Source organism: Monodelphis domestica, chromosome 1 (assembly GCF_027887165.1).
Source record: "Monodelphis domestica isolate mMonDom1 chromosome 1, mMonDom1.pri, whole genome shotgun sequence".
Classification (NCBI taxonomy): domain Eukaryota; kingdom Metazoa; phylum Chordata; class Mammalia; order Didelphimorphia; family Didelphidae; genus Monodelphis; species Monodelphis domestica.
Genome location: NC_077227.1, coordinates 433,897,494 through 433,920,398, shown reverse-complemented (window position 1 = coordinate 433,920,398; position 22,905 = coordinate 433,897,494). Strand labels below are relative to the sequence as shown.

Below are 22,905 nucleotides of genomic sequence, written 5' to 3'. Positions count from 1 at the left end.
TTCTGACCCTTTTTGTTTTTTCTACCAACCATTTCCTGATAGGCCCCCTCCCCACTAACCCATCCAGTGTAAGAAAAAAAAGTAGCAAACTCTATAAACAAAGTGAATGTATCTGATGGCATGTACAATTGCTCCTCAACCACTCTTCTAAAAGAAGAGGAATACCCACATCCTTTAACATGCTGTGTCAGGGGAAGCCATCGAGCCCAGATTTAACTACTGCTAAGCGGTGTAGCTTCTCCATGGTGGGGGGCTCTCAACACCTGGACACTTGGGTGACTCTGCTGATGGATGTCCGGGGATTGCTCCATTGGCTTTGAATCTCCAGTGTGTAGCACATAGTAGTGCTGAAATGCTTGCTGATTATGTTTTAGTTACAGGCACTACAGAGTACTTCGAGATGTGAGGAGCACACACAGATGGCAGATATCAGGGAATCATTTTTCTCAAAAACATTTTTTTGTCTTGTAGGTTCACCTAGTTGGGTGGGGGAATGAGAGCCCCAGAGAGAACATATGTTTCATCTAGCACAATGAATATGGAATAGACCAACTCAGAAAAAATCTCAAGCGTGAGAGTGTAAGCACCTTGACAAAGCTTAATTTAAGTTGTGGCTCTTTGGAATTAAAAACTAATAAATTAAATTAATTAAAATTAAATTTTTTAAATTTTATTTAAATTAAATTAAAAGCTACTAGACAGACAGTTTCTTTAAGGAAATAACCAAAAAAAAAAGCCAAAAAAAACAACCCTCCCCCAACTAACATTTACATAACATTTATGAGCTGTGTTAACTGTGCTAAGTTTAACTCTGTTGCTTTATGGTTTTCTTCCAATGTCCAGACATTACAATCTAGAAATTTAAGACTGAAAACACATAAAAGATGTTTCAGAAGCGGATTGGCTACGGTCACATTTAAGGAGAACGTATATAAGAGCAGTTTTGTTTTAGTGCCATAGAAGTGAGTCAGTTCCTACTGAACTCTTCAGTGACTTTTCCATAGGCATTTCATGCTGAAATGATTAGACTCATTCTTTAGATAGAAAGTTGGCCTATTCTTCTGAGTCTTTCCAGGACATCTGTGGCCTTATAACACAATAAAACACTTTAAGCACCATTAAGGCTTCCCCGCTGTATTGTAGGGTACAACTAGGTCATAACTTGGGAGAAAAGGTGGAGGTATATATGGAGAACCCCAAGAATTGAAAAAACCAGCCGGCTTCTACTCAAATATGGTTCTAGTCATGAAAGGAAACCATCTGTGAGAGATGAGGAGCCGTTAGGACTGAAATTGTGTATCTGGCAAGTTGCATATAAAACACAGCTGGGTCCACAGTGGGATGTGACCACCCTTTGCCCAATCCACCTCTAGGGATAGGGGAGGGTGGGAAAGGGGCAAGGAATCTCCAACACAACCTTGATGGGCTGTGTAAGCAAACAGAAAAGAATGGAAAAACTCACCTTGGGCAGGAATCCTTAGGAAGGATCGAGTTTCTCTGTAAATTATCTTCCCTTGGCTGGAGCCTCATTTTTCAAGCTTCTTCTGAGTTCAGGCTCCCTTTCAGAAGGCAGACAGCCCTGGGCTGAGCAGCTCGACTCTCCTTCCCACCCCTGCCCACTAGCTTTCAGGCCAATAAGCCACTGACTGTCCCAGGCAGATAGGTGGCACCGTGCAGAGAGTGGGCTGCCTCAGCCACTTATTAGCTATGGCCATGGGCAATTCTCTCAAACTTTCTGTGCCTCCGTTTCCTCATCTGTAAAATAGGAATAACAGCACCTACTTCACTGGGGTGTTGTAAGGATGGTGAACTTTAAAGCGATAAATGCTTTAAGTTGTGGCTCTTTAGAATTGAAGACTAAAAACTGCCATAGAGATGGTTTAAGGAAATAACACCCCCCTAACATTAATAATTATAACTGTTAATAATAGAATAAATAATAATAAATGCCAGCCACTATTTCCCAGGCACTGATAAAGTGTCTCAACCTCCAAAGAATTATAGTTGGATTTAGTGTTGAGTACCTACCTAGATTCAAATCCTGCCTCTAACTGACCGTGGGCAAATTAGATGACCCTCTTTGGGCCTCGATTTCCTTATATATAAAAGGAAGGACTAGATAGAACCCAAGGTCCCTTCTAGTGCTTATGCTATGAAACTCCAATAAGTTAATGCCTTTTTTTCTTTTCTTTTTTTTGTACATTGATTACTTTTAAGTATCTCATGGATTTGGAGTCTTGCTGGGGGCAGGGTGATAGAGGTATGACAGTGAGAAAAGACAATGCATAGGCAAATGAAACCTGTGGGACATATAATGAAGTCTAACCTGAGTTGGAGATGGGAGGGATTCCTGTGGGCTGTAGTGTTGAGGAGAGACTTTCTGGAGGATGTGGATTTGAACCAGGTTTTGGGGAGGAGACACAGAAAATACCTCCAGTTTTGAATGTTCTTTCCCTAGCCCTGAAGATTTCCATTTTTTCCTTCAAGTGTAAGAAAAGGCACCTAGAGCTCAAGCAAAGGCCACCTTCTTCCCCTTGTCCCTTTTTTTGGAGCCTAGTCCACCAAACACTAGGTTTCCAAGGGAAAGTAACTAATGAACCTGATATTCATGCAGTCATTTCAAGCAGGAATCTTTTCCTCTGTGGTCTCCTTCAAATGCATTAGTAAATTTGTGAGATGGCATATTTTGTCTGCTCCCAGAATCCACTCCTCTCCTTCAGTGTTCATCCTTTTGCAATCTGGCTTTTGATCTCATTCAACTGAAACTTTGCTGTTCAAAGTTACCAGTGATTTTTTTTTAAACCCTCATCTTCTGTTTTATAATTAATAATAAGTATTAGTTCCAAGACAGAAGAGTGGTAAGGGCTAGGCAGCAGGGTTAAGTGACTTGCCCAGGATCACACAGCTCAAAAGTGCCTGAGATCATATTTGAACCTAGGACCTCCTGTCTACAGGCTTGACTCTTTATCCGCCATCTCTCAGCACTTTCTTAATGGCCAAATCTGATGGCTTTTTTCTGTTTTTCAACCTACCTGACCAGACTCCTAGATACTCTATAGAGTTTTCATGACTTTGCTCTCCTCATCCTTCTCTTGTCTCACTTCTTGAGTTTCCTTTGCTGCCTCACCCACATCCCACCCCATAACTTTTCCTGTTTCCCAAAGTTTTGTCCTGGGCAGTCTTCTTTATTCCTTCTAGAATTTCTTGGTAACCTCATCAGTTTCCATTGGTTTTTAACTATCATCTCTCTGCAGATGACTCAGGTGTGTGCGCACAGAACGCACCTAGGCAAGTACACACTCATAATAGACACATCTACGTGTACTTACACTCTGAACTTCTGTCCCAGAGCAGCAACTTCCCATTGGACATTTGAGACTGGACTGGAGATATCTCAAACTAATGCTATAAACATAAATATAAAAAAAAAAACAAGTCTAAAACAACTCATTTCCCCCTAAACCTCTTTGAAATTTTCCATCTCTGTAAAAGGCACCATTTGTCTTTCCAGTGTCTCAAGTTGGTAATCCTGGCATTTCACTCTTCTTCACCCCACCTAGCTATTCAGTTGCCAAATCTTGCCATTTCAACATCTCCACATCTTCCACTTTATTTCCATCTTTTTTATTCACGTAGCTAAGGGCTTATTTTACTGCCTTTTGCCTGGAATACTGTAATAGCCTTCTTCATCTCACCAATCAGTTATAAACAGTAATTAAGCACCTACTGTGTGCCAGGCAGGGTGCTAAGCTCTGAAGATATAAAAAAGGCAAAAGGAAGTCCCTGCCAAGAAACTTATAATCTAAAGGGGCACCGCTCTAGACCATTCTACACCCAAATAAGTTTCTTTAAGCTTAGATATGACCCCATGTCTCAACTAACTCCAGTGGTTTCCTATTGCCTCTTGAATATAACTCCTCTGATTAGCATTTTTTTAAACCTTTACCTTCCATCTTAGAATCACTACTATGTATTGGTTCCAAAAGTATTAAGGGCTAAGCAAGGGGGGGGAATGCAAGGGGGGGGGGGTTAAGTGACTTGTCCAGGGTCACACAGCTAGGAAGTGTCTGAGGCAAGATTTGAACCCAGGTCTTCTTGTCTCTAGGCCTGGCTTCAACCCACTAAGCCACCCAGCTGCCCCCTCTGATTAGCCATTGGAGCCCTACGTAACCTAGTCCTGATCTATCTTTCCAGCCTAATTGACAATACTTCCCCTTTGACAGCATGATCCAGCCAAATTGGCTTTCTCTTTGTTCCTCACCGTGACATACTGCCTCCCATCCCTGTGCCCAGAATGGAAAGCTTTTGCTCCTTATCTCTACCTCTTTATCTCTTATCTCCCAGGTGCTATGTGGACCCCATCTTCTGCATTAAGCCTTTTCTGGCACCCTTAAATCAACTACCTTCCCTTCCCAATGACCTTGTGTTTCTTTGTATTTATGCCGCATATCTTTCTATACGTATCTGCCCTCTCCATTAGAAGGTAAGCTCATTTCAAGCAGGGATTATTTCATTTTTTTACTTGTATCCCCAGCGGCTACCATGATGGTAGATGCTTCATAAATCCTTGTAAATTGATTTCCAAAATGGGAGAGCTGAGCCTCCAAAAACTGCCTTATGGAGAACCATTATAGGCCTCCAAGCTTGCAGATTGGATTTTCTGAACATATTTCAGGGATTGCTTGTTCTTAATGAACAGGATTACGGCATTAGAGCCATTAATTACAAAACGTGCTCGACAGATGCCTCTCCTTTTTGTTTCTTAAATCATTCTGTGGGAAAGGCCAAAGAAGGGCTTAAAGGCCTGGCCCGAAGTTATTTCTTATGCTGGTTTAGAGGGTCCTACTTTAGGCAAGTGCCCAAAGAAAGGTGATATGTGTGAATTTTAAAACTACTCCACCCTACTCAGGCCGTACTTTAGAAGATCCGATTTAGCTATTTCCTGATTAGTAACAATGGAGATACTTGGTTTAACAGAATCAAGTCTTGGGAACTATACATTCTCCACCCTACTCAGTTTTTTTTAAATCTTTTTTTTAATTTTATAGTATTTTATTTGATCATTTCCATGCATTTTTCATTAAAGACAAAGATCATTTTCTTTTCCTCCCTCCCATCCCCCCCCCCCCCGTGGCCGACGCGTGATTCCACTGGGTATCATATGTGTTCTTGACTCAAACCCATTGCCATGTTGTTAGTATTTGCATCAGAGTGTTCGCTCAGAGTCTTTCCTCTGTCATGTCCCCTCAGCCATTGTAGTCAGGCAGTTACTTTTCCTCGGTGTTTCTACTCCCTCAGTTTGTCCTCTGCTTATGGATAGTGTTTTTTTCTCCTTGATCCCTGCAGATTGTGCAGGGACATTACACTGCCACCCTACTCAGTTTTACAAGGTCAGAATGTCTGTAACATACTCAAAGATTTAATTATCTGAGGAAATGGCCTTCAACAGACATGTGCAGAAACAGCAGACAGACCCCTGGGCTGTCCTAAGTCAAGCTAAGCTATCATTGGTACAGATGAGATTCAGGAAAGTGACGTAAAACCATCTATATAAGGCACGTCACTTGCTCTCTCTCCCTTTTTCCCTGGAGAGGCGACTCAGGCTGGCAGCGTGCTAAACATTCTGACATGTTGGAGTGGTGGCAGTTATTTGTCTGGGTTTGGCAGTGAGTTTGCCCTTGAGCTGATTCAGGTTCGGGCATCTTGGCTGAGCCCTTTTGGAGTTCAGGTTGATTCCTTCCTCCTTCACATTCCAAAACCTTACTTTCCAGATCTAATCTTCCCACCCGGTAGTAGCCAGGTGGGAGAAATCCTACTCTTTTTCCTTCTTCCTAATCTCCTCCACTATATCAATTAAATCACCTTAAATTTCCAGCAGACTTGGGTATTTTATTATTTGGGATTTTCCCTGGCGACCAATTAAATTTTAGATTTAAGTCACAATGCTAAAATTACCCTTTACAAATGTAAAGGAATGTGCTGGACTTGGAAATGAGAAGATCCAGGGAATCTGTTTGGGAATGTTTGACATCTGACTGTGCCTCCCTGAGAAGGTTGCTTAATCTCTTTGAGCCTCAGTTTCCTCCTCTCTAGAGTAGAGATAATAATACTTTACCAGGGAGGTGAGGCTTATTTCACCAAATGAGATTAAGAATGTAAAAGTGTTTTGCAAACCATAGCTTATAGCTGGGCTATAAAAATGCTAATTTTTATTATAACTCAAGGGCCCAGAACACCATGGGGCCCAAATATTTTTGGTGATAGTAGTCCAACCACCCACCCCCACACAGCCACAGACTTTATCTTCAATGAAAGATCTGGCCATCTCCTCTAAGAATTTGGTGTCAGAGCAGGAGGGCTTGGCTAAAGGTATATGAAGACAGTGATTGGACATCTGACATTTTTATTCATGTTTAGGAGGGACTAGTCCTGGCTAAGAAGGAATTTGGGATTGTGGAATTCAGGAAGGCATATCAGTCATGGCTCCAAATCCAAGGCAGCCCCTAGGAATTCACTTTGTGAATTTAAATAGCCACAGACTGTGTGAAGATAGTAACGCTGAGAGGCAGCGATTTCAAATGGCAAGTCAGGGAAGAAATCAAGAGTACCAAACTCCAGGCAATTTTAAGGAAATAAGTTTTAATGTAGATTTGGGCTGGAAACATTAAAGACTAAGTAGAAAGTGCTGATTTTTGAGAAAGAAAAATTCCGGAATGTATCTTTCCTGAGAAAACAATCCTGTCTTCTCAGCATGTATTGAAACATTTGTCTGCTATTGCTATATATGTTTCTTCTAAATCAGCATGTATTCTCTACTTCCTGACCCCCTTCCCCAAAGCCCCCAATTAAGGAAAGCCAACAGTGAATAAGGAATCATAATTGTATTCTTGGATGGGCAGATTACCATCCAGAGAAAACTTGGTATTTTAGTAATAAGGCATTGGTATTTAATATGATTTGCTCTGCTGATTTCTTGAGAACTTATAAATGGGAGGCAGTGAGAGACTCCCCATGAATTATTTCAGGAGAGAACAGACAGGGTCTAAAACTGGGAACCCACAGACTCTCACTCCTTTTGGGCAGGAAAAGGAGCAAAGGTCTTGTTGGAGTCTGCCATACATGCTTCTATTTCCTCCACAGTTCGGGGCACACAAGTCAACAGCTCCATACCGCTGGCAGTCACCACCACATCTTCCTCAATGCGGACCTAGGAGAGGCAGACACACACCCATTACTATGGTCTTCACATCACAGTCCAGGCCCAGAGGAAGCCTATGCAGAGGGTTTGTAAGCAAGACCCTTCATTTTCCTATGATCCTGAGGGTGGGGATGAGCCCCTCTCAATTGGGGCTATCGTGAGGTTGTAGGAGAGGAGACAGCTACTGGGCATGTTAGAAATGTTGTAGATGTGCCCTGTGACGAGAATTATTGGGAGGTTAGACTGTAGGACCTGAAGTTAGGAAGGCCTGGCTTCAAATTCTGTCTCAAATGTTGACTGGCTGTAACCCTGGGCAAGTAACTGAGCCTTGAGTTCCTTATCTATAAAATAGGGTGAGAAGTCTCCGGCTCACAGGGTGATGTACAGCCCAGGGCGATGACCTCTGTAAGGCACACTGCACGCCCCATACAGCTTTGCTACGCCAGTGTCAGCTATTATTAGGTTTCCCGGGGACTGGAGCGAGGATGCCTTAGGAAGCAGGGTGGGGAGCATGGAGCTTCCTCAGTCTTTCTACACGGCTGTTCTCTTGTGGGATTCTCAGGGATGGGGTGGGAGCTTTAATAGCTCCGATGCAGGCCCGGCTCTTGGGATGTCCCTGGCCCACATCTTTCTGTGGGTCTCCGATAGTGCTGTCTGGGCTTTGCTTGGGGTCAGTAGGGCATCCTGACCTGCACTGAATCCTAGCTGCAGCTTAAGACCTGAAGACTCTCTGGCTCCCAGGCTCGTCCAGCCCGGCCAACTCCCAGCTTCCCATCTGGTATCCCAGGGTCCCTGAATGTGAGGAACAGGGGTTGGGGTGGAATGGAGCAGTCCATTGGTAAGGCTGGAGGAGTCAGACTTTGAGTTGACATCTTGGGGATGCTGGAGGCCCTACACTAGGAAAGGAGCTTCTGGAGAAAGGGCAGACCCAATTCCTTCCTGTTCCTGGACCCCTCATTACTTAAAGATGCCTCTGGAACCCCCAGGACTTATCGGGACCTTTTTTCGATATGATCGGAGTAACCATAGCCTGGTCATGGGGCTAATCTAATGACGTAAAGTTAGAGTGATCCTGTAAAAGCCAAGAATACATCCCAAACAAAACCATTCAGTTCCTAGATGCTGATGTGGCCACAATGTACACTCATCAGAGAAGCAGCTTTCCCTCAAGAGGATGCCCTGGCCCTGGCCCAGGACACAGGAGGGGCTACCCTGGGCAGGCCACATTCTTCCTATTTGCTCCCTTGTGACCAAGGACACGTGTTGGTGATGAGAAAGGCTGCTCATCAGCTCATGAGGGGCCCAAATCTACCCACTTATTGGCATCACGCGCTCATGCAGGGCTAACCAACCCTCTAGCAGGGTAACCCGTGTGGCCAGTATGCCCAGGAGGGGCCAGGAGATGGCCCATCTGCAGCAGGCTGAGCCGGTGCTCACGTGCCCCTCGCCCCCAGTCTGAGTTTGGCCCCCTCTCTTCCTGCAAACCCAGCCAGACCCGCTCCCCCTCTGTAGCCTCCCCAACCCACTGATAAATGTGTTATCTACCAGAACTGACAGTTCATGGAGATAGCGGCCCCACAGTTGCCACAAATGATTCAACAGGGAAGGGCAAAGTCCTGGAGATTTGCTAGTCACATGTGCACAGGCTTGAGTGAGAGCAGGGGCTACAGGGCTGGGTGCTGCCCCTCCAGTGTCCAAATCAGGGCACCGCCATGGCCCTCTGGCCTCTGGACAAGGGCCGATGGCTGCCTGGGCTTCCCCAACTGCCTCCATGACTTGGGCCATTCCTGATGGGGTCCTCGAAATGGGAGAGACCTGCCTCTCCAGTCAAGGAGAGGATTTGGGGGATATGGTAGCCACCTAAGAGGCTCATGATGAAGGCAACTAGGTCTTGTTCCACTTGGCCAGAGGCAGAACCAAGAGCAGCAGAGAGATGTGAGGGAGGATGAGCTCACAGTCTGAGTGCAGGTTTCTCAAGCAGGGGCTCACCCCTGACTTCTCCAAGACAACACAATCAAGTTCGGCCTGGGCCTGCTGACTACCTTGGAGGATTCCTTCCTCCCAGATGCTGTGCTTATGAGTCAGTAAAAACTAGAGTACTGGAAGGGTTGCAAAGTACTTTACCAGTATTACCCTGATGACAGATGAGAGAAATGCAGGTGGGCTGTAGCCCAGGCGGGTACTCACCCCCCCAAAGCCTCGGAAGCGCTGCAGGGTCTGGTTATTGATGAAGCAAGCTCGGGCAGGGTCAGCCAAGGCCTGGTCCAGGAGGTGGTCGATGAAATAAATGCCTGGCTCCACGGTCAGCACCATCCCTTGCTCTAGCTGCCGGGCTGTCCGCAGGCTCCTCAGGCCTGGCTCATCGATGCGCTCCACGCCCTGGGAGAAGAGAAGGGAAGAGGAAGGTGGCTGGTCAGTGCTTGCCTGCTCAGAAATAAACAGACGCCAGAACTGCTGGGCTTAGGCACCCCCCCACCCCCCACCCCAGGCTCAGCTCCCCATTGGGTCAGGAACCTGCAGAGATGGCCAGACAGCAGTCCCCAGAGCTCTGAATGCTGCCTTGGCCTCCCTTCTTGCTGCTGAGGGGCCCCAGTCACACTGCATGCTGGGGGCAGCCAGGCCGGGCTCTGAACATGCTGACAACCTGTGGGTCAGCGCAGGGACTAACGCTGAGAAAGCTCTGCAGTTTCTCATTCCCAGAATGGCCTCCCCTGCCAAGGACGAACTCAGGCCCCATCTCCCCCACTGAGCCTTCTCCAGACCCTACCTCATACCAGACTCAGGGTGCTCATCTTCAGCTTTTACCCAGGGCTCCCCACCTGTTATTTTTGCCTTGCATGAACCCTAGCTCGTGGGGCTCTGTCTTGCAAGAAAACCTCAGTCACTGGCTGCGCTTCTCATTTCAGCCTCTCCCAATCCCAGGTGCCGGAGGACTACCCCCGAGAATTGCTACTCTGTCCAGGGACACCAGACTTGGATGTGCAGCCAGGGGCTGCCTAGTGCCACCCCCCAGGGGGGCAGGTGCTTGGAGGAGGAAGGACAAAGCTCACATGTGCGAGACTGTAGGGGACCTGTGTGGGACCTGGTAGAAGCACAGGCTGGTTTGGACTTTCCTTCCTCTTCCAGGATATGCTGACCCCCTCCTTACTGTAGACTTCTGAGCTCTTCTCCAGGGCTTTTTCTCTGAGAATGACAAGGCCCCTTGACCTACCAGCCCAGATACTGGGCCCTAGATTGACTGTTTATTAAAAAAAAAAAACCAACCCTTAGAGAGCAGCTGGGTGGCTCAGTGGACTGAGAGCCAGGCCTAGAGATGGGAGGTCCTGGGTTCAAATCTGGTCTCAGACACTTCCCAGCTGTGCGGACCCCCCCCCCCCCCCCAACTGCCTAGCCCTTGTAGCTCTTCTGCCTTGGAATCAATACATGGTAATGATTTTGTCTGATTCTAAGATGGAAGGTGAGGGTTTAAAACAAACCAAAATAAAGCAAAACTCTTATCTGTCTTAGAACTGACAAGAGTGGTCAAGACTAGGCACTGGGCGTAAGTTCTTCACAAAGTCACACAGCTAGGAAATGTCTGAGGCCACAGCTAAACCTGGGACCTCCCATGTCCAGGCTTGATTCTCTATCCCCTCATCCACCTAGCTGTCCCTCCAGATTGGACATTGATTGACCCATTAATATGTCCAGACATATTCTACTGCCTAAAGGGGACATGTCACAACATGGAGTTTTGGGGGGAAGATAGGGGTCCTGGCACTGAGCTCTGTGCAATGTCCTCGATCAAAGGTTGTCAAATGACTTCTGCCAGTGATCTGTCCACATTCTCCCTGACTTCATTCTTTGTGTACCCCACCCTGATATGAGGGTCTTCCAGCATCTCCACACCCCTCTTCATCTCCTAACTCTCTTTGTCTTCTTCTCCAGCCCTTTCTTCACACACCCTGCCCCCCCTTTAGTGCCCACATCTGTGCCCATCTGTCTGAGTGGCCAGTGGAAGGATTACAGTTCTTATTATGTTCAACAGACATGGTGCCTGTTTTGGCTCCAGACACCAGCTGGGCTTTCCAGCAGCCCTGGGGCCATGCTTTCAGACCTCCTTCTCAGCCGACCTGAGGATGGGCCCCTCTCCTGGCTGGGGGAACAGTTTACCAAAGGTCCAACATAGCCAAAAAAGCTCTTAAGGCAGCTTGTAAGGACTCTCAGGCTGCTCCTTTTCCTTCTAAGAGACAAATGTGGGAAAGCATCCTCATGAACCCTGTCTCTTGTGTCTTTCCCTCCACCCCCCCAGGTTTCCAGCCTGCTTTCCAGGGGGAGGGAAAGGTGCCATCATAGCCCAATTGGAACCTACTTTTGGCACATATGCATGCCAATCCATAGATGTATGTGCTAAAAGAGTCATATATTTAGGCATACATATGTTTACACACACACACACACACACACACACACACACACACACACTCTAACAGATGTAGATAAATATAAGCAAATGTGCAAACAACACAAAACCCCAATATTCCCCCAAATACTCTGTTGTTGTGATGGGGACCTAGATCAGAGCATACCCTTGGGGCAATGGAGTGTCCTGCCTTGTGAGCAAGTAATTATTAACAGGCCAATCAATGGCTAATCTGGAAGGTCTCTAGTGGAGTGTCCTAAAGATCTGTCTTTAGTTTTATGCCACTGAACATTTTTATCAATGACTAGAATGAAGGTATGATGGCACAGTTATCAGATTTGTAGATGACCTAAAGCTGAGAGGAACTGCTAATATATGGAGTTAGAACATTAGCAGGCTCAAGTTAGGGCTGTGATGGTGAACCTATGGCACACATGTCAAAGATGGTACACAGAGACTTCTCTGTGGGCATGCACATCATCACCTGCCAGAGTTAGTTACTAGAAAGGCAGAGGGACTTGGGCAGAGTTGTTCCCTTCTAGTTCTCCACTGTACTTACTCCCTCCCCTGAGCAGAGTGCATAGGCCACTCCCTCCCTTTTTCCCACCCCTGCCTGGGGTAAGGGGGTGGGGGTGTGCCAAACTTGGTCATGGGGTGGGGGTGGGTGGGGCATAGCATGGCATGGCACACTATGTCTAAAAGGTTTGCCATCACGGAGTTAGGGCAATGAGTCAAGCCTAGTAAAATGAAACATAATAGGCATAAATATAAATCTTGAGTTTTAGAAACATTGACTGTATAAGTACAGGAAGAAAGAGTTATTCTTAGACAATAGCTCAGATTAAAGAAAAGGCCTGGGAGTTTTGGTGGACTATAGGTTCAACATGAGTTAATAGTTCAATATGGTATCAAAAAATTCAAATGCCATTTTAGGGTGTGATGAGAAGCATGATGTCCAGAATGAGGGAGGGGGCAGTCCTGCTGAGCTTCCCCAAGCTGGGCTATGTCTAAGTAGTGTGCTCAGCTCTAAGGATCAGATTTTAAGAAGGGCACAGACAAGTTGGAAATATATTCCAACCAAGATGATTTGGAAGTTGGAGACTATTCTATGGCAGGATTAGGCGAAGAAACTCAGAATGTTTAGCCATAGGAAAGAAGGCCTGAGAGGGGCCTTCAGAGTTGTGTTCAAGTGGTTCAAGTGTTGCCATGTAGCTGAATACAAGGGAAAACCTCCCAACAATAAGAGCCATCCCAAAATGGAATGAGCTATTCCAGGAGGTGCTGAATTCCCCTTCATTAGAGATGAATGACTTTACACATAGATTGGGATGTGGTCAGTGCTACTAGCTGATCACTGAGGTTCCTTCTAACTGGGAAATCCTCTGATCATTACCAACATATATAAATAATACCCCACTTTACAGATGAAGTAACTGAGGCAGATAGGAGTTAAATTACTGGTCCAAGAACACAAAGCCAGACTGTACCCGAGACTAAATCTGAACTCAGGTCTTCTGGACTCCAGTACTTTATCCACCATGCCCCCAATGGTCCCTGCAAAGCACAGTGCTATACACATAGATATTTAATACATGGTTCTTTGCATGCATCCATCCACCCACCCACCCATCCATCCATCCATCCATTCATTTCAAGAGGAATTTCTAACTTAGATGCTCTCAGAACTGAAATGGTCCTTAAAGACCATCTAGTCTAACCCCACCATTCTACAGATGGGGAAACTGAGGCCTGCTCAAGTTCATGTGCTCAGTTAGTGGCAAAGCTGGTACTAGAACCCAGGTCTCTTGACCCAAAAGTCCACTGTTCTTTCTGCTGCCTTGTGCCCTAGAAACAGTGAGCTGAGCCTGAGGAGCCATGGCAGGATGCTACTGCTTCTAGGTCAGGTGAAGGAAAGGGGGCAGGGATGCATAAACTGATCTGCATGGGAGTTACCCTTTATCCCAATCTGTATTTCCCAATCCTTTTCGGATGGCTGGCTAACAGTTCCCCTCTGTATTGTCTATTCTACCTCTTGTGTCCCTGCTTGCAACACAAACCTCCTACAAAGGGAAAGAAGGAGCTGGCATGGATCCATGAGGGGCGGCACAGCAGTGGTATGGTAGAAAGAGGCCCTCGTGTTCAGATTCTCACTCCCTTCTCTGATTAACCTCTCTGGGCCTCCACTCCTCATCTGGAAATGAGGAGGCTGGACTCGATGGCTCAGAAGGTCCTGACTAATTCTAAATGTAATATTCTGGGGGGCCATGCTACCTGATGTGGATCCTGCTTTGGCCAACAATGGTGGCTGTCTGTGTCAAGGCAGCCTATGTTCATCATCTGATGGACAGTGATGATCTGGGTGGCCAGCAAACGATGGAGACTGGCTGCCTGTATGCATCAGCCAATGAGAGTGGTGGCTAACGATGGCAGCAACTTTGTATTGGCCTGTGATATCTGTGTGCATACGCTACTGGTGATGACTGTGTACATTAGCCACCAGCAATGGCCATCTGGGTCTATTAGCTTTTAGTGGGAACTGTCCCATGGTTCAAACCAAGGCCCTTGACTCAGGGCAATTCCAGGCTCAGCGAGCACCCCTGCCAGCATTGTGTGCACAACTAATAGGGTTTGCCCCAAGCGACAGCTTTCCTTAAGCCAACAGCAAAGAGAAGCTCCAAATCCATCTGTAGATTTTAAATAAAACAAATTACTTTTATAGGCAAAGCAGCATTTTCCCTGCACTGTTTATCTGTCACAGGAAAAGAAGCTACAAGCACACAAAGGCTGCTTACTGGAAAAGATGAAAACATTTTGCTGCCAATTTTCTATGTTGGAAAAAGTCACTTTGGCGACTAATGAATAACGAATCTCAGCTAACAATGTCTGGAAGCATCTACATTTGGCGCACAACATACTTTATGATAGACAGAAATTAGGAAATTAAAACTCATTTTGTTTCTCCAAATTTAACTGTTTACACTTGAGGAAAAAAATAATTGAATAATAATGCTTTTCTTGAGCAATTTTCCCCCCCAAAAATCTTTCTCTGTGCTTTCAAAATATCCTGCAGCCAAAAGGCAAAGACCGTGCATCTTAGCTAATTAGACAATAAGGCATGGTAGGCGTGAGCAGCTTACACAATCACTTCCATTGTGAAATAAGTGCCTCAGTCAAAGGGCCAATGTATGCAGGGCATGCTCATGTATTCAGAATCTCTGAGAGCACACACCAGCAATGGGCACAAAGAATGGCCCCAGGCCTCCTGCTGGCTTCCTTGGCTGTCAGCCCTTGTTCACCAGTCCTTACTTGGCCAAGAACTATCTTAAAAGTCTTTTTTTTTGAGGGGTGGGGTGGGATCCCCATAGGGAATCACCTATGGGGAATGCTGTTTTTGAACAGCCCCATGATCACTGCTCTACATTCCCAACTTCAGCTTCTTGCTGAAGTTAAGGCAAGAGCATCACAGCACTCTCTAGGGTGAAGGAAGAAGGAAGGGATGAGGGAGGGAGTCAGGAAAATCTGTTCTCAAGGGTGGTGCTGTCTAGATGGGTGAAGGGGGCATTTAAACACATAGACAGTATAGTACAGATGGTGCCATCTTCAGATTTCTGCTCTGACATTACCTATATGACCTTGGGCAAATTCCTACACCAACACCCCATACCCCCAGTTTCTTCATCTATAAAATGGGCATATTTCCATATCTTCCTCACTGAGCTATTATGAGGGAAATATTTGTTAGCCTTAAAGTGCATTATTATTTTTAGGAGACCCAGAAGCCTTGGCCTCAGAAAACCCTCCAGAAATTAACAGCTTGGAATAGGTTCCTACCTTGGTCTCTTGAAACTGGATTTACCCTTGCTCTATGGGGCACCAATATACTGGAAAAAGAGGACTTGGAATGAGAGCTTGGCTTCTGAGAAATTTCCAAGAGCAACAGGATCAGAGATAAGGCATCTGCCGCACCTCGGGACACAAATGGCCATTTAATGCAGGGTGGGCTGTTCTGAACTATCTGGACTTTCGAGAAGAGTAAGGAGGCAAACAAGAAATAGCTTGTCTTTGCTTTCTCTCTCTGGGGAGAAGAATCTGAGGGAAGCTGCTTGAGGCCTACATTGGGCAGGATGCCAGAAGCAGTCTGGTGGAAGAAGAGCAGACCCTGTTTTCTCATTAGCCCTAACTCTCCTGAAATCCTTGGGTGTGTTTCTTCCCTTCTTGGGGCTCTGAGCTCTCCCATCTGTAAAATGGGGATAATAATTCCTGTTTTTCCTGTCTGATAGAATCACTGTGTGGTTCAGATGCGAGGCAGGATATGAAAAGACTTTGAGATGCATGAAAGTCCAGATGGTATGGAGCTATTACAGTTCCTTCTGCACAGACTTTGCTGAGGGTAGGGCCAATCCTCATCATACATGTGGCTATGCACCGGTTACCCATGCCAGGCTGGCTGCTAGCCTCAGAAATATGGATGGAGCAACTGGTGCTCTGGGGTCTCCCTGTCACTGCCTACCACAACAATCACTAGCTCTCTTATTTGAGGTCCAGGGGGTAGGGAAGACTCATTCCACAGAACTCTGCTGGAGGCTGGCTTGGCACTCCTACCCCCCACACGGGCTGCCACAGGCACTAGTCACTCATGGCAGCCACCTTGGTTGAAGGGTTATAGATTTCTCAGTGAGGGAGTCTGGACATCTGCTGCCCTCAGAAGCACTGAATGGGGCTTGGGTGTACCATAAAAGAGGAAGTGTGAGAGATAGGGAAGAATGCTGAATCTAGTCACAGGAGGCCTGGGTTTGAATCCTATCTTTGGCACATCCTAGTGATGTGACCACAGGCAAATCACTTGAGGACTCTGAACTTGTTTCCTCATCTAGATAAGAGGGACATTTGTAGTTGTTACCCTCACAGGGTTGTTGTGAGGGTCAAGTGAGAGAAAGTATGTAAAGTGCTTTTGAAATGTCAAAAAGTACTTTATAAATGTCATCTGTTACCAGTCTCTGCTCCCCGAATTCCACCGCCAGCTCTTTGGCCTGTTGGCCAGGGAAGGCATAGATTCCCAATAGAGGCCTTTGCCAAGTTTTCTCATGAGGAAAAAGGAGCAAGGTCACTTCCCCTCCTCTTCTTTGCCATCATGCCCTTGGATAGCATAGCTTAATGGCTATAAAATAGCCCCAAAGCAGGTAGCATGAGAAAGAGAAGCAGGGGGCTAGATATTCCAAAAATATGATGGCTAGCCCCTTGGATAACTAATATCTGGAATTTAGTAAATGAGTGGCCTTAAGCATAAAGAAATAAACATTAGAAAGGATAACTAAGTCATTCTTCCCTAGCTTTGCTAACAGAGCTGGGATATCACTCCCTGGGATGTCAATACCAGCCCCAATGGGAACATATGGAGCCAGTGTCAAGATCCCAGATAGGGGACTAAGTAGCTGACTTTAAAAAGGCAGAATGCTAGACAGAGTTCTTGGGCTCTTCTGAAAGGAAAACCAAATACTTACCTCAGGGTAGCCACCAACATCATGTACATCAATTCCCAGGAAGTGCCCAAGTCCATGGGGCATGAATACAGCCCCCAGGTGGACTTTAACCATGTCATCCACATTGCCAGTCAGGATGCCGATGCGAGTGAGCTCCTCCAGGTGGACTCGGTCAGCCAGACGGTGCATGTCAGGCCAGGACACTCCTATGGAGGGTGAGAGACAATCCAGTTGGTAACTGTCTATGAGTTGACTACAATGATGCTCCAGTAGATGAAAAGAGGCCTCTCATCTCTGAGGGGATCTGAAAGCATGTGAGGGGTCAGTAGTCTGGGCATCTGTGCCACCAGACAAACTCACTCATCAGACAAGAATGAGCTCATGCTCTTCAATTTTTCTTTCTTTTCTTAATGCAAAGATATTTTTATTTTTCCAATTACATGCAATAACAAATTTTCAACATACGTTTTCCAAAATTATAAGAACCGAATTATCTTCTCCCCCCCCTTTCCCTCCCCCTCTAGGAGATGGCAAGCAATTTGATCTGTATTACACATGTATTGTCATGCAACACACATCTTAGCCTTTTCTTAAGGGGTTTAAGTCATCTGGAAATCTTGTTCCATCATACAACCTGGACCATGTGAGACCTGACACTCCATCCAGGTCAGATGTTCTGCTACCTGTCTCAAGTGCAATTATGCATCCATCCCTGGCCTCTGGGAGTGTATGAGGGCACAACTTAACACAGCCCCGCTGGCAGGGACTTCACTCCCAGACCCTGGCTCCTATCTACAGAGCATGGCTCATTAAACACTGGAACAGACAACAGAGGGGAAGCTGGCCATTACAAACAGGAGCTATCCATGAGATCTTGAGGTCTGCTCTAGTCTTCTCTGGATCATATGTTGGTAGAACCTGACAGGTGGTTTGGGGGCAGCGAGGTCATCCCTATGGGCAAACACATGATTCTTTGACTCCTCTTCCCAGACTGAGATGGAGACTCCCCCTAGGATGTACCTAAGCTTGCTTGGAATGGCTTCTATTTCCAGCCCATTCCTATGACAGCATGAATTGCAGAAACTCGCTCTCTGCTGTGAGCAGCAAGGCTGCCACCAGGGTGAAGGACATTTTTCCTTGCTGCCTGGGATTTGAGGAACTGATTTATAGCCCTCAGTGACTTTGCAGGTTTTGTGCTGGCCTCAAGGGGGCCTGATTGTGGGTAAATAAAGGTCTCTCCATGTGAATGAAGGAGACATACTGTAAGTTGGCAGGAGAGGTAGAGACTCTGTGTGGGTGACTGGCTTTTTAGCGAAAACCTAGAGAGAAGAACCTGGACAAGGGAACCCTGAGCTCCTTCTCATCTGGCAGTAGCTTCATCTAACCCAGAAGTAGTTGGCCCGGAAAGAGAGAATTGAACCCTTCTCTCCTAAGGGAGCTGTTTGGGGGCTGGAGCTCACAGCAGAAAGCGTGGTTTGGCGGGGGCTGGCTTTGCCTCCAGCAGCTCCCTGGGGACCTGAATCACCCTCTGGAGTTGCTGCAGAGTGAAGGTAATTGGGCTAAGGTGCAGCTCCCTCCACCCAGACCTGGCAGGCATTGTGGCTGTCCAGGGCCAAAAACATCTCTAGCCCAGTCTGCTTCTCCCTTTGGGCTGAGTTGGCCTGGCCTTGTGGGGGTTATGGGAGCCATAATACTGGGCAGCAAGTGCTGCTCCCGAGGATCCAAGATGGCACCACCCCACCTAATCAAATCCATCTTTGTCTCATGAGATCCGGCTGAAGGTCAGCAGTCAAATGGCTTTCTAGGGGGAAAACCTGCCTCCTAGCCAGTGGCACATAGATTGGCTGCATTTCTGCACCCCCCCCCCCCAAGTGAATTAAAGACTGTTTTCTGCTCCCAGATCCAAAGTGTCCCTTCAGGTGGTTCTTGTGACACCTGTCCTACAGGGAGAGAGATATGGAAGAAATAGAGAACAGCTAAGTAGCACAGTTGATAGAGAGATGGGCCTGGAGTCAGGAAGACTCATCTCCCTCAGTTCAAATCCAGTCTCAGACACTTACTAGCTGGGTGACCTTGGGCAAGTCACTTCACCCTGTTTGCCTCAATTTCTTCATCTGTAAAATAGAGCTGGATAAGGAAATGGCAAACCCTTCCAGTATCTTTGCCAAGAAAACTCCAAAAGCAGTCATGAAGAGTCAGACACAATTGAAAAATGTTTGAACAACAACAGGGGATAGAACTAGGTAAAATCAGAGCTGGAAAGGGCTTCTGAGATCAAGTCCAACTCTCTCATGCTCCATATGAAAAATTGGGGTTCAGAGAGGGGAAAGGACTTGCTTAAAGTCAAACAGCACCCCTTGCTAGAGCTGGGGGATAGAACCCTAGTCTTATCCTGGCACAATGTTCCTCCTATTATACTCTGCTTTCTCCCAGGAGAATTAGAGCAGGTCAGAATAGAAAGATAGGCAATAATACCACCACCACAAAGGGTAGAGGGAGAGCCTATCCAGTGTCCACAGAGGAGAAAAGGAAAGACTTTACCAGTGCTCCAGGTCCCAGCTCTCCCTCAGGATAACTTGGACCTACGAGCCCTTCTCCAATAATCCCCCTGGCTCCCCTCACTCATTCTACACCTGCTCCCCACTGTTTCAAGCAGCCAGTCTTAGATTTCACTCTCCTTCAGGACAGAGAGCTGGAGTCACAGAGTCCCATACTGAGCCCTTAGTCACAACAGTCTAGTGATATTCTCTCTTTGTTTTCTGTGGGGGAGTCCTACCTATCCTAGCCATCCATCAACCTACCCAAGACCGAGAGCTTCCAGAGCACAAGGCCTGAACCTACTGCTTCCAACTTTCTTGGAGTTGAGCACATTCAGGAGAGATGTGGTCACACTGTTTCTTTTCATAGGGATAGCTCTTATCTCCTTATTTTCCTTGATGCTTTCTGAGGGTAAGACCTATGGGTCAGACCCCAAGAGAGCCCACCCCCAGATAGATTAGAATTTATAATGGAATTTGTTAGAATCAATTTTGGGCCTGCTTTATCTGGGTCAGATCATAACAACAGATAGAAGGATTAAACTTGGTAAGTGGGAGAGGGACGCTAGGTCTATTGGGGTTTCACTCATTCTTGCAGACTGCACTAGGACCTTTAGTATGGGACAATCTCGGGAGCTCCCATCCACTCAATTGGAGGTGTCTATCATGGGGGGTTCTAAAACTTTGAGGATACCAGAGGGTTAATATCTTGGACCCTGAACTTGGGCCGTAAAAACAGGGCAGGGGTGGGGGTGGAGTCTGCCTTTCCAACTGCCCAAGGAGTCACATGTAGAAAGGTGAAGGCAGGTGTGTCTCATGACACTCCCACCACCAAGCTCTAGCTGCTAAAATGTGCACACTTTGGAAAAGAGGCCATTCAGAATGAATCCTTCAGCTCTCTAACTACAACCAGCTCCCTTCTTTAAAGTTTCAAGTTGGAGGCCATTGATAAGAGGTCTGCCCTTGGCTGGCCTAACAGTATTCAGGGTAGCTTGTCTCCTGTGATCGACCTAGAAGCCTGGGCTCCTTTGGAGGACCTATACTCTGTTTTTCTGCAGTGAAAGTGGACACATCTTTGGGGTCCTTGGGATGCCTATCTGTCTAAGACCCTGGGCAAAAGTTTCCAAAGCTGTGTTGGGGCAGGGGTTAGAACTTGGCTAAAAAACACCATTTTCAGCATGGGACACTGAGAGGTCTTATTCCCTACACTGGGCCTTTTTGCCTGGCAAAAAAAAAGAAGAGCACCATATGCGATACACCACGTTGGTTACTGGTGTCTTTAACACAAAGAAACCACTGAGTTCTGTCTCAAGAACATATCGCTCCCTGGCAGTGTTTCAGGGGACTCACTTCATGTACACAATGTTTCAAATGGTACTGTTTACCACAAAAGATTTCCTCAATTCTAGGCTTTTGCTCATGCCTGTCCTCTATGCCTAGAATATTTCTAAAATCCCCTATTAATAATCCTACTCATTCTTTGACATCAAAAGGCAAGTGTTCTTGGTTGCTCTGGTCAAAAGTGACTCTCCTACCATCCAATTTCTGCTCATTCCGTACTCTTCCTCCAATGCTTACTACTCTATTCGAATTTGTATCGTTTGCCTGTGTCCTTGTCTTATACCTCTCCACTAAGTTGTAAACTCCTTGAAGAGAGGATTATGCCTCACTTATCCTTTTTATATTCCTTTGGCACTGATTATAGGGCCCTTGCACATAGGAGACAGGTGCTCAATAAATGTTTGTTAAGTGAATGAGTGATCGATTCATTCCCTACTCCTTGTGTTTTTTACTCTACTGTATCTGAGTCTTGCTAGTAACACAATCTAATGATATGACGGAAGGTGTATAGTCAGAGGAATGTATCAAAGGGCAGAGCTCTGAGCCGAATCAGGGAGACCAGTCCTAATAATTAAGGAGGAAAACATGAGCATGTGGGCACTTTTAGGTCCGTTTTCTGTACTACTAACCTTGTACAACTGCAGTTTCCTGTGGGGTCTTTAACAAGAATCATCTTTCCTGCTCAACAGACATTGCCTGCTTTTGAACTTGATGTAGGTGCATTTGTAAACAATATCTTTTTAAACTGGGGCACAGCCAAAGCCTTTTTCTCTTCTACTTGGGCTCCCAGAGTATAGGGCAGTGTGATGCCAGCTCAGAGTAAGGGTCCAATGGGATGTGGTAATGAAGCTCTGATGGGGTATCTCCTACAGACAATATAGACATGATTGATGATGTCTGGGTGTCCAGTAACTTTTGCCAGACATTAAAACTGAATCATGGCTTGTGAAGGGAAATTCTGTTGTTATTCTACAAAATATGGCTGGTATAATTAGCCATGTTAAAATAGAATTCTTAAAGAATTCCTCACTGAGGAGCACATGGAGTAAATAAGAACAGATCTAGGGAAATAGGTGATATTGTTAACTGTTTGTGCTCAGGGTAGAATGGTCATTTCTGCACTATAAAGGAAATGAAGACTAAAGGCATCCCCTTAGCTTGGCTGCAGGAGTTTAATGGAACGCTGGGAAAGTTTGTGGGAGTGAGACAGGCAAAAGGGATGGTAGTGCTCACCCTCAAGATCATGCCCAGGCCCAGATGGGATCCTTGATCAAAGGGTAAAGAAGCTGAGCTTGATAGGATTGTGGGAGAAGAAAGAAAGAAAAAGAGAGAAGAACAGAAAAGAGGATCAGGATGGAAAGGGAGGGACAAAGAAAATGCCCTGAGGTAGCAAAAGGGACAGGATCTGGGGCCATAGCTTAAAGACTAGCTTTAAGACTATCTTAAACCAAGACTATCTATGACCAGACTTTAGCTGTTTATCAGAGCTCCAAGGATGCTCTGGGAGCACCTCCATCACCAGGCTTTTGTAATTCTTTTTGTTTCTCCGTAGTTCCTTAAGGTTCCTTGGAACATGTAAAATCTTTATCAGATTGACTGCCATTTCAGGAAAGGGGGAGGAGAGGGAGGAAGGATGAGAATTTGGCTCAAATGTAAAAAAAAATGAAGGAGAGACTCTGTTAGACACAGCCATTCTAAATAGGTGAGACAACGGACTTCCCAGATAAAGACAACATAACTACTAAGAATCCATGGCAGAAGTCTTCATATCATGATTTTGGAAGAAAGCACTTGATACTACTGAGTACTTTTGCATCTAGACTTTGGGAAGGGCTTGTCTGGAAGCATGATGTTTGAGGGGGGCAGGTGTGAGGGTAGGCTATGACTGGCTAATGGGAGTTAGCCAATGTCACTGAAAGACACAGGGAACAGTTTTATACCTAGGCC

General features: G+C 46.1%; 1 protein-coding gene across 1 annotated transcript in view; it reads right to left on the bottom strand.

The window, feature by feature from the left end:
* Positions 1-6,622: 6,622 nt before the first annotated feature.
* The window catches only part of PEPD (peptidase D), a 280,769-nt gene continuing 264,486 nt past the window's right edge, over positions 6,623-22,905 (bottom strand). The window contains exons 13-15 of the mRNA XM_007474760.2: positions 17,102-17,286; positions 9,386-9,577; positions 6,623-7,207 (exon numbers count right to left, since the gene is read on the bottom strand). Coding sequence (XP_007474822.1) covers positions 7,067-7,207; positions 9,386-9,577; positions 17,102-17,286 — 518 coding nt within the window. The 3' untranslated portion in view covers positions 6,623-7,066. The remainder of the gene's footprint in view (positions 7,208-9,385; positions 9,578-17,101; positions 17,287-22,905) is intronic.